The following is a 12,171-nucleotide window of genomic DNA, read 5'->3' as shown; positions in this document are numbered from 1 at the left end:
CAATCGCGTACAAGCAATTTTTCGATCTGTGTTGAAACGTATCTATAGCATAACAGCAATGATCAAATGCTCAAATACATATCTTAGACCACATATCTTAGACCTCATCAGTGAATAGTACAAAGTTCATTGTTTTGTTCACAGAATATTAACACGTTGTTTTCATCATAAAATAAATGTGTGCAATTGTGTTCACTGTTTCTAGCTATCAGTAAATACTACTGCACAAAATTCTAAATCATCCCATAAGTGTCATACAATTTGAGTCGTTCCATGTCATTTCAGCAAGCCATGACACCCGCCATTGTTCTGAAATCATTTCTGTAATTTTAAACTGGTAAGATTGACATTCCCGAAACCTAAATTTGTTGAAATTGCATTTAATCTCAGAAAAATTTATAAAATTGATTGCACCCAAATTGTCCATTTAAGTTTAAAGGATATATTCAATAAATATAGCACCCAACATCCGATTTGGACCAAACGTCTTCCTACAAATGAGTAAGACATGAGGAATCCAATAAAATACTCAAAAGCCACCCACAAACCCCTCACTTCAATCCCACCCCAACAACCAGAATACAATATAAGATCTCTATGTCTGACAAGTAGTATGAATATGCAGTTTGGAGTATTGTTTCTTCATTCTATGTAATGTGTTCTTTGTGAATTTGGTGATGGTTATTTTCCTCTGTTCTGAGAAATTTGAAATTGAAGTCTTGCAATTTTTACCATATATTAGTGTGAACATATCAGGTTTTGACCACTAAATGCTGCTGTTCCTGCTATGCTGCCAGACATTTAGCTGGTCCCTTGTTTTTATTAAATGGATCACATTTCCTTTGCAACTTCGAGTAGAAAACCAATACATTTTGCTCATGGTAGATAAATTGCGTGGTCATCCTAACAATTCAAGTCATTTCTTCATGAAATAAATACATTTTGTCTTTCTCTTAGCAACTTAATGCTTCAACCCAACATTCCTTGAATAGTTCAACAAGGCAGCCTTCTGAGAGGGCTATCCCTATGGTGCAATGAACCTGTTCTACAAGACTAAAACTTTGTTGGAGAAATGGGATAGCGACTAAAAGGTTCTAACAACCCTAATAAAATATTACAATTGTAATACAATTGTAATACTTGCAAGGCAGTCTTATATTTCCAATAACATTATTAGAAAATAGCTCTACATGCAGTGTGATTTGTGACATTTACCATTAAACCCAACCCAACTCAATACCATTACAATTGCAAAAGACTATACAGTGTGTGTTTGGGACTTAAGACCACTCTAGCGCCCTCTACTGAAGAACATTAGAATGATGCTTGACAAGGCCAATTCATTACCAGTCTCAATTAAATGAAGTGAATGCTCGGAAAAGCAAAGAGCAAAGTTATTTTTTGAAGATATCTGCTGGGATGGTGTAAATACAACTTGGCTGCATTCCACACAGCAATGGATATTTATTTATTTTTACCTTTATTTAACTAGGCAAGTCAGTTAAGTTCAAAGTCTTATTTTCAATGACGGCCAAGGAACAGTGGGTCAACTGCCTGTTCAGGGGCAGAACGACAGATTTGTACCTTGTCAGCTCGGGGGTGTGAACTTGCAACCTTCCAGTTACTAGTCCAATGCTCTAACCACTAGGCCATATTCCAACCCTGAGCACCGGCCTGCTCTACTCTTGCTGATTTGATTGACGTAAATGCCAGAAGTTTGATTTTGAAAATAGATTTTAATGTAACTCTGGTCTCTCAAACCAATACTGACATTCCTATTATTACTGAGTCTTGGTTAATAAAGTCTATGTCGAATACTGATGTGTCTCTGACTGGTTATAATGTATACAGATTTGGCAAAGGTGGGGGTGTCGTCATATTCGTAAAGGGCAGCTTAAATGTTTCCCTACGCAATTTCAATGTCTAATCTTGAATGTAGGCCTTGGTAATAAAGCCCTGCTGACACTAGTGGGAATTTATCTCCCTATCTCGGCTCTGCCTTGTGCTCTAAGGCGGGAATTACGACCAGAGTTAAGCATGCATAAATGGAATGGCATTCCCTTTTTATGCACTTTTCTCTCTACGTGTATTCTGAACTTGAACTTAGGCATGAGAATAGCATGCTATTCTTTTGGGGTGGAGATCAAAGAAATGAGGTATGGCGGCGGTGTGTCTACAGATATGCCGTATCCTGACCTTTAACTTAATTTCCTCATAATTCCAACAATTTCACGCGCGATGAAAGGATGAATAAGGTCGACATCTACTTTATTTTTCCCGATATAAATAGCACCATTCTTCATGCACTGTAATTTACAAATTGATTACGAGCTACAGTAGGTAAATGAGTAAGCCGTTTGGATAAGGGGATTGTAAATATAAATGACAATTGTTTAGATTTATTTTACCTTATGATTGCAGGAGACAAATGTGTAACTAGTCATATGGCAGCAAACTGAAGCATATCAATATATCAACCTTTTCCACAGTGACATTTATGAAATGATGGCCTTAAAATCTTGCACGTTTGGAGAGCCATAGCTTCTGTAGTCATGCGCAAATTACAGTATAGCACCAAACATACCAAGTTGATTTATAATAATTTCTATAATGTTTAATTACAGTATACGGCCAGACTTTTCAATGTATTTTTTACAATGTGTATCATGTTAAATATTAGCCACTATCAGTAGCCTTTGTTCCTAAGGATTGCTAGCATTAGTGGATCATATTAGGCTAACAAATTAATTTGGGACATGTAGCCTATTTGAATCATAATGGAATGCATGCCATACTGTAGCAGCTTATACCTAGACCCTGGCGTACTGTTCACAAAGACTGGGTTCAAATTAAAGGTACACCAAATTTAAAGGGATGGCTTTAGATACAGTGCCTTGCGAAAGTATTCGGCCCCCTTGAACTTTGCGACCTTTTGCCACATTTCAGGCTTCAAACATAAAGATATAAAACCTTATTTTTTTGTGAAGAATCAACAACAAGTGGGACACAATCATGAAGTGGAACGACATTTATTGGATATTTCAAACTTTTTTAACAAATCAAAAACTGAAAAATTGGGCGTGCAAAATTATTCAGCCCCCTTAAGTTGATATTTTGTAGCGCCACCTTTTGCTGCGATTACAGCTGTAAATCGCTTGGGGTATGTCTCTATCAGTTTTGCACATCGAGAGACTGACATTTTTTCCCATTCCTCCTTGCAAAACAGCTCGAGCTCAGTGAGGTTGGATGGAGAGCATTTGAACAGCAGTTTTCAGTTCTTTCCCCAGATTCTCGATTGGATTCAGGTCTGGACTTTGACTTGGACATTCTAACACCTGGATATGTTTATTTTTGAACCATTCCATTGTAGATTTTGCTATATGTTTTGGATCATTGTCTTGTTGGAAGACAAATCTCCGTCCCAGTCTCAGGTCTTTTGCAGACTCCATCAGGTTTTCTTCCAGAATGGTCCTGTATTTGGCTCCATCCATCTTCCCATCAATTTTAACCATCTTCCCTGTCCCTGCTGAAGAAAAGCAGGCCCAAACCATGATGCTGCCACCACCATGTTTGACAGTGGGTATGGTGTGGTCAGGGTGATGAGCTGTGTTGCTTTTACGCCAAACATAACATTTTGCATTGTTGCCAAAAAGTTCAATTTTGGTTACATCTGACCAGAGCACCTTCTTCCACATGTTTGGTGTGTTCCTTGTTCTTCATGATGCTCTCTGCGCTTTTAACGGACCTATGAGACTATCACAGTGCAGGTGCATTTATACGGAGACTTGATTACACACAGGTGGATTGTATTTATCATCATTAGTCATTTAGGTCAACATTGGATCATTCAGAGATCCTCGCTGAACTTCTGGAGAGAGTTTGCTGCACTGAAAGTAAAGGGGCTGAATCATTTTGCACGCCCAATTTTTCAGTTTTTGATTTGTTAAAAAAGTTTGAAATATCCAATAAATGTCATTCCACTTCATGATTGTGTCCCACTTGTTGTTGATTCTTCACAAAAAAATACAGTTTTATATCTTTATGTTTGAAGCCTGAAATGTGGCAAAAGGTCGCAAAGTTCAAGGGGGCCGAATACTTTCGCAAGGCACTGTACATGTACTGAAAACCATATTGAACACAACTCTACAAGAAAATCTGTAAGTGGGAGGGTTCTCAGGGGTTGAATTACATTTATTCAGTGCGTGCAGGGGAACCATGCCTGCTAAGCCTGATACGCACCTGCATAAGGTAAGTCTGAATACCAATTACTGAGAAATGCGTAGGAATGCCGTAAATTTTGTCTGAACCGGGCCCTAAGCAAATTGTCTGAATTACTGTCTTACTATGGTAAATCTTAATTATTCATATCGGGTCATTTTATTCTGGATTGGTTGATGCCAGTGTCAGACAGCTCAGTAAAAATATATTTCAGCCTAACTCTAACTCGGCTGATAAGCAAACCAACTCTCCCCAACTTTAAACACCCTAAAAAATGTACTCTTTTAGATATTATTCTAACAAATGCCCTCCTAAATATACTGCCAATGGAATCTTTGCTAATGAGCTCAGTGAACATTGTCCCATTGCCTGCATAAGTGATGATAAGCTACCTAAATCCTGCCCACGGATTATTACAAAGAGACATTTTGGGCATTTGAATTATCAACATTTCATGTCTGATCTGGGGTTGTGTGACTTGGGGATTGTGTCATCTGACTCGGATCATGCCCCACATTGTTTTGCTTCTCTGTTCAACAATTGTAGATGAGCATGCATACATTTAACGAAAAATGACAGAAAATACATTTTGCTTGGGCTAAGGCTAAATTGACTGATACCATGTATGACTGGCAGTCCTATAGACAGTCATACACAGTCATACATACATGTAGATTTGGCCTTGTGTTGTAGATTATTGTGCTGCTGAAAGGTGAATTCATCTCTCGTCTGATGGAAAGCAGACTGAACAAGGTCTTCCAATTTTGCCTTTACTCAGCCCCATTCCGTTTCTTTTTTATCCTAAAGAACTCCCCAGTCGTTAACAATTACAAGCATACCCAGAACATGGAGCAGCCACCACTATGATTGAAAATACGGAGAGTGGTACTCACTGATGTATTGGATTTGCCCCAAATATAACACTTTGTTTTCAGGACAAAATGTTAATTGCTTTGCCACATTTTTTGCAGTGTTACTTTAGTGTCTTGTTGCAAACAGGATGCATGCTTTGGAATATTTTTTATTCTGTTCAAGCTTCCTTCTTTTCACTCTGTAAATTAGGTTAGTATTGTGGAGTAACTACAATGTTGTTGATCCATCCTCAGTTTTCTCCAACACAGCCATTAAACTCTGTAACTGTTTAAAGTCACCATTGGCCTCATGGTAAAATCCCTGAGCGGGTTCCTTCCTCTCCGGCAACTGAGCTAGGAAGGACGCCTGTATCTTTGTAGTGACTGGGTGTATTGATATGCCATCCAAAGTGTAATTAATAGCGTCACCATACTCAAAGGGATATTCAATGTCTGCTTTTTTTTTAATTACCCATGTACCAATAGGTGCTCTTCTTTGTGAGGCCTTGAAAAACCTCCCTGATCTTTGTGGTTGAATCTGCATTTGAAATTCACTGCTCGATTGAGGGACCTTACAGATAATTGTATTTGTGGGGTACAAATATGAGATAGTCATTATGCAACTTATGTGACTTGTTAAGCACAGTTTTACTCCTGAACTTATTTAGGCTTGCCATAACAAAGGGGTTGAATATTTATTTACTCAAGACATTTCAGCTTTTAATTTTTAATTGATTTGTAAAACTTTTGAAAAACATAATTCCACTTTGACATGATGGCATATTAGTGTGTAGGCCAGTAACAAAACATCTCTATGTAATCCATTTTAAATTCAGGCTAGTTGATCTGGAAGTTTCTGCCAAGTTATAAATAGCTCTCTAAGGTATTCAATGACTGACATGACAAGAGGAAAACTGATGACCGATTTCGAAATTGCACCTTGTGCATTCTACTCTTACAACTTTCAAGACTAAGTTGAAAGCTGGACTGAGATCAGCTCAGACAGATGGAAACACCATTTTGCCTCAGCTGGCCATCTATTTTAAAGAATAGTTTCTAGAAATTCCTCATTTATTCCCCTCGAAACTTTTGAAAATGATGCACCCCCAGATACACATTCTCTATTTTCATTTCAACCATTTTATATCTATGATTTAGTAAGTGCCTTGCTAACAAATCCACAGGGGCTGATTCTCTTGATCCCTTCTTACTGCAGCTCTCTGCCCCACTTATTGCAGAATAATTAACCTATATTTTTTACTTGACAATTGTTCCATGTGTTATCCCTAAGATCTGGAAAGTGACACGTCCTCCCCCCTACACAACGGAGTAGATAATTTTGACTTAGATCAATTATCTTGCCTTTTCAAAGTTTTAGAATCCCTGGCCAACTCTCAGCTAAGACCTTTTTAAACTTCTCATTCTATTCTAAAAGTGCACCAGTCTGGTTTTAGACCCAGATAGAGCACAGTTTCAGCTGCTACGCTTGTTGTAGATGATGAGTTAAATTGCTTAGATCATAAAAACCATTGTGCTGCCTTATTTATAAACCTTCCAAGGCCTTCGACACTGTTGACCATTACATTCTCACTCAAAGACCGATTTGAAATAGGCCTGGATCAGGCTTCTTGCAAGTGGTTAGAGAATTATCTGTGACAGGACACAATGTGTGATTTGTGATGATGTCCGGTCTACTTTCCTGGATATTACAAAAGGTGTGCCGCAGCTACTATCCAAATAAAGAAAGTTCAACGAAAAAAAAATAACTCTGTCGAACAGATAAAAATGTTGTTGACCTTTAGACCATTTATCCTATAGCTGACATTTTCTTTACACATCCAACTGGGCACAGGCATCAATTCAATGCATATTCTACGTTGGTTCAATGACATGGAAACAACGTTGATTCAACCAGTGTGTGCCCAATGGGATGTTGATTTTGTTAAATAAACCTGGGGCGATGGAAACCTGCCTATTGACTCTCCCCTTTGAATGCCCCAAATTGACCCATTTTTAGCTTCATTGGAGAGGATCAGCTTGAGCAAAGTGGGGTGTAGAATCTTCGCTCTAGAATTGATCTAGAAATAGTATTCTCTGCCTAATAAGGTTTGTACAATTAAGATTCACAGAGCTACGGTCAAGCGATACCCCTTGCCAAACACACGCGCACAACCAGACATTGATTAATTGATCACTTATCACACACTGATATGCACACACACACTGCAAGTTGATGCACACTTCTCTAGTTATCAAGCTGAGAAACAGTTGAGGTAATCACGTTCAATGTGAGGTTTTTGCTCACAGTTTGCTATTCCCGGAGTACCCCCTGAAGTACCCCCACATGTGCATTTCACTTGTAGACCTATGTTCTTATGTGCTCCCAAGTAACTCATCTAACTCCCTGTTCCTTTATTCAGTCTGCGGGAGGTGGTCCAGGACCAGTCTGTGAAGCCCAAGCTGCAGTGTCTGATGGTGGACCCGTCCTTCTCCATGGTGACTGTTCAGAGTGAGGACAGCGGCATAGTCTGGGAAACGGCCTCCAGCCGATGCTCCACCCCCTGGGCGTCGGAGGCCAGCTACAGCTCTGACACCTACAGTTTGGATGGCTCTGCTACTGGTGGTGGAGGTGCACAGGGCAAAATTACCATTGTCTTCGATGAGGACAAGATAGTTCGGAGGAGGAAGAGGATGAGAGGAAAGGCCAGGCTGGGGGAGAGGCTAAGGAGACCCGGGAGCTCCAGGTCTGGCTCGACACTGGGGGTGGAGAGGCCTGAGATGGCTGAGGTGTCTGTGCCAAACATCCGAGTGGAGAGTGTAGAGTCAGACACAGAGTCAGGGGAAGTGAAAGACAAAGAGCAGGAGCTGTTTAGTCTGATTTCAGAGGGTTATGAGATCCTCAACATCAAAGTCCCGTCCAAACTGCCCACAGTGGACGAGGAGGAGAGCACTGAGCTGCAGGATAACCTGTCCTACTTGGAGGAGACACCCAGGATCAGGTCCAAATCCAGGCGGGGCTCTGAGGCCTTACCTGCCCAGGACTACCCAGAAATGAAGGAGGTACAGGAGGGCACAGAAGGAGAAGAAGTAGGAGAGACTAAGCCCTCAGAACCCACAGAGCAACAGGGGCCTCACAACCACAAGGATGGCACCAGCGACATGGACTACTTTGAGGCATTTACCCTCCTGGATGAGGTGGTTCCTGGGCAGCAGGTTCCAGAGCCAGTGGGAGATGAGACACCCACGAAGCCCCAACGAGAGGAGACTAATCTGGGGCAGATGACAGCCACAGACAGCCTCTCTGCAGCTCCGGACGATGACTTTGTGTTTGTCACAGACATGGAGATTGCCAGCGAGCGTTTGGATGAGGTGTTCTACGGGAACAAACACCACGCACCCCCAGAAGACCTGATGAAAAGGGGAGAAGAGGATGAAGAGGAGGGAGGGAAGGAAGGAAGAAGGGAGAGTCTGAGGTCTCTGAAGGAAAGTGGGTCAGCGCTGTTCGGCAGAGAGGAGAGCATCCTCACCCCCATCTTCCTCTCCCCAGGACCCCCTAAGATCATTGATCCCATCCTGCTAGAGGAACCCACAGCCATGTCCTTCCTCTACTCCGACCTGTACGAGGACGCCATGGGGGAGAGGAGGAGGAGCGACGAGGAAGGCTCAGAGGCAGAGAGCGTGGGGTCGGACAGATCGTTCCAGAGGCGACTGTCTGATTCAGAGGAAACAGACGGATACCTGGAGAAGTTTATCCTGAAAGACGAGACTCCCAATGTGGAGGACCAATCAGAAGAAGTGGATGGCAAAGGGGAGGGGCTAATGATGTGGTCGCAGAGTAAGTTTGAGCTGACCGGATTCCTAACAAGAGTGGTGGAAGAAGAAGAAGAGGAGAAGGAGGAGTGTAAGAAGGAGGAGATCAAAGCTGCAGAGATGAATGGGTACCTGCAACCAGCAGGATATAAAGAGATGGAAGAATCAACAGAGAGATCTTTGCTGCACATCAAGGAAACTGGTCCAGAAAACGACCCTGAGTCTGTAAATACAGACAGCAAAGTGTCTCAAGTTGAGAAGGACCATCTAGTCCCAGGAAAGAAACCTGAGAAGGTTGATGTGGTAGATGAAGCTAAAAGTGAGACAACACCTGAGGCACATGAGTCAGAGGTTGACAGCCAGGAGGAGGTAGTGTCAGATAAAGTATCCCATGAAACAGAGCTACTAGCTCGGGCAGAGGAGGTGAAAAAACAAGACAAAGTAGAAGTGTCTAGAGTGGCAAAACCAGTTGTAATTCAGGAGCCTGTGGTTGTACAGGTGAACCAGGTGTCAACTGAAAGTAAAACAGAGACTGTAGTTAAAGCATCTGAACCTGTAAGAGCAGAGGATGCTATTAAAGATCCAACTGAGGCCATAGCAGGAGCACTGGAACTACACAGGGTCTCTCAAAAGGCAGTTACTGATTTATCAGTAGTTGTTGTGAAAGTATCAGATAATACTAAAATGGCATCTGAAATTGCAGCTGAAACAATCAATAGAATGGAAATGCTAGCTGAAGCACACAAAGTTGAAAAAGTAGAGAATAGATCTGAGGAGCCTGTGAGTGTAGCGGAGGAGTCCTTCACACACAATCCTGAAGCCGAAGTAGTTCCAACTGCCCCTCCTGCAGAAGCTGCGGAGCGATGGGCGTCACTTCTTGCCCCTGCCGAGGGAGATAAGGGACAGGAGAAAGAGCCAATGAAGAAGCAGGACTTGGAAGGTGAGGACGAGTGGGTGTTCACTCCCCTCAGGAGCTTTGCTCCTCAGGAAGACCTCTCTGAGCTGCACAGAGAAACTGTAGTTTCAGAGATGGAGCTGCACAGGGAGACTGCAGAAGAGCTGGAGTATGAGATAATCTCGCAGCAGGAGGCAAGAGAGATGATGGTGTCTGAGACAGAGAGAAAACGGCTCTGCCCAGGCCCTAACTCTAATCTAGAGAGAGAGAGGGAGCTGGAGAAAGAAAAGGAGAGAGAGATGGAGTTGGAGAGGGAGAGAAAGAAGCAGAGGCTCAAGGAGGAGGAGAGACAGGAGAGGGAGGAGAGGGAGAGACAGGAGAGGGGGAGACAGGAGAAGGAGAGACAGATGGGGTTGGAGAGGGAAAGAGAAAGAGAAAGGGAGAGGCTAAGGCTGAAGGAGGCAAAGGAGAGACAGGAGAAGGAGAACAAGGAGAGGAAGGAAAAGGAGAGACAGGAGAGGGAGAGACTTATACAATTGGAAAGGGAGAGATATAGGGAGAGGCAGGGGCTGAAGGAGGAGAAGGAGAGACAGGAGAGGGAGAAACAGGAGAGGGAGAGACAGGCGGAAAATGAAAGAGAAAAGGAGAGGCTGAAGGAAGAGGAGGAGAAGGAGAGACATGAGAGGAAAAGACAGATGGAGAGGGAGAGAGAAAAGGAGAGGCAGAGGCTGAAAGAAGAGAAGGAGAGACAGGTGAGGGAGAGAACAATAGAATTGGAGAGGGAGAGAGAAAGGGAGAGGCTGAAGGAGGAGAAGGAGAAGGAGAGACAGGTGAAGGAGAGACAGGAGAGGGATAGACATATAGAGTTGGAGAGGAAGAGAGAAAGGGAGAGGCAGAGGCTGAAGGAGGAGAGCGAGGAGAAGGAGAGACAGGAGAGGGAAAGAGAAAGGGAGAGACAGAGGCTGAAGGAGGAGAAGGAGAGACAGGAGAGGGAGAGACAGATGGAGAAGGAGAGAGAAAAGGACAGGCAGAGGCTGCAGGAAGAGAAAGAGAGACAGGAGAAGGAGAAGGAGAGACAGATAGAATTGGAGAGGGAGAGAGAAAATGAGAGGCAGAGGCTGAAGGAGAGAGAGGAGAAGGAGAGACAGGAGAGGGAGAGACAGATGGAGTTTGAGAGGGAAAGACAAAAGGAGAGGCAGAGGCTGAAGGAGAGGGAGGAGAAGGAGAGACAGGAGAGGGAAAGGCAGATGGAGTTGGAGAGGGAGAGAGAAAAGGAGAGGCAGAGGCTGAAGGAGGAGAGCGAGGAGAAGGAGAGACAGGAGAGGGAGAGAGAAAAGGAGAGGCAAAGGCTGAAGGAGGAGAGACAGGAGAGGGAGAGACATATGGAGAAGGAGAGAGAAAAGGACAGGCAGAGGCTGAAGGAAGAGAAAGAGAGACAGGAGAAGGAGAGACAGATAGAATTGGAGCAGGAGAGAGAAAATGAGAGGCAGAGGCTGAAGGAGAGAGAGGAGAAGGAGAGACAGGAGAGGGAGAGACAGATGGAGTTTGAGAGGGAAAGACAAAAGGAGAGGCAGAGGCTGAAGGAGAGGGAGGAGAAGGAGAGACAGGAGAGGGAAAGGCAGATGGAGTTGGAGAGGGAGAGAGAAAAGGAGAGGCAGAGGCTGAAGGAGGAGAGCGAGGAGAAGGAGAGACAGGAGAGGGAGAGAGAAAAGGAGAGGCAAAGGCTGAAGGAGGAGAGACAGGAGAGGGAGAGACATATGGAGAAGGAGAGAGAAAAGGACAGGCAGAGGCTGAAGGAAGAGAAAGAGAGACAGGAGAAGGAGAGACAGATAGAATTGGAGCGGGAGAGAGAAAATGAGAGGCAGAGGCTGAAGGAGAGGGAGGAGAAGGAGAGACAGGAGAGGGAGAGACAGATGGAGTTTGAGAGGGAAAGACAAAAGGAGAGGCAGAGGCTGAAGGAGAGGGAGGAGAAGGAGAGACAGGAGAGGGAAAGGCAGATGGAGTTGGAGAGGGAGAGAGAAAAGGAGAGGCAGAGGCTGAAGGAGGAGAGCGAGGAGAAGGAGAGACAGGAGAGGGAGAGAGAAAAGGAGAGGCAAAGGCTGAAGGAGGAGAGACAGGAGAGGGAGAGACATATGGAGAAGGAGAGAGAAAAGGACAGGCAGAGGCTGAAGGAAGAGAAAGAGAGACAGGAGAAGGAGAGACAGATAGAATTGGAGCGGGAGAGAGAAAATGAGAGGCAGAGGCTGAAGGAGAGGGAGGAGAAGGAGAGACAGGAGAGGGAAAGACAGATGGAGTTGGAGAGGGAGAGAGAAAGGGAGATGCTTAGGCTGAAGGAGGAGAGTGAGGAGAAGGAGAGACAGGTGGAGAGGCTGAAGGGAGAGAGAAAGGGAAAGGCAG

At 43.8% G+C, this 12,171-nt stretch overlaps 1 protein-coding gene across 3 annotated transcripts in view; it reads left to right on the top strand.

The window, feature by feature from the left end:
* The window catches only part of cmya5 (cardiomyopathy associated 5), a 61,053-nt gene that overhangs the window by 1,086 nt on the left and 47,796 nt on the right, over window positions 1–12,171 (top strand). For all 3 annotated transcript variants that reach the window (XR_010456569.1, XM_064974699.1, XM_064974711.1), the window contains exon 2: window positions 7,490–12,134. Coding sequence is in view for 2 of the 3 variants with exons in the window: in XM_064974699.1 (XP_064830771.1) it covers window positions 7,490–12,134 (4,645 nt within the window). In the remaining variant the exon portion in view is untranslated. The remainder of the gene's footprint in view (window positions 1–7,489; window positions 12,135–12,171) is intronic.

The sequence above is a fragment of the Oncorhynchus masou genome, chromosome 1, assembly GCF_036934945.1.
Source record: "Oncorhynchus masou masou isolate Uvic2021 chromosome 1, UVic_Omas_1.1, whole genome shotgun sequence".
In the NCBI taxonomy this organism is placed as follows: domain Eukaryota; kingdom Metazoa; phylum Chordata; class Actinopteri; order Salmoniformes; family Salmonidae; genus Oncorhynchus; species Oncorhynchus masou.
Note: the sequence above shows the minus strand (reverse complement) of the source record. Positions and strands in the feature narration are given on the sequence as shown.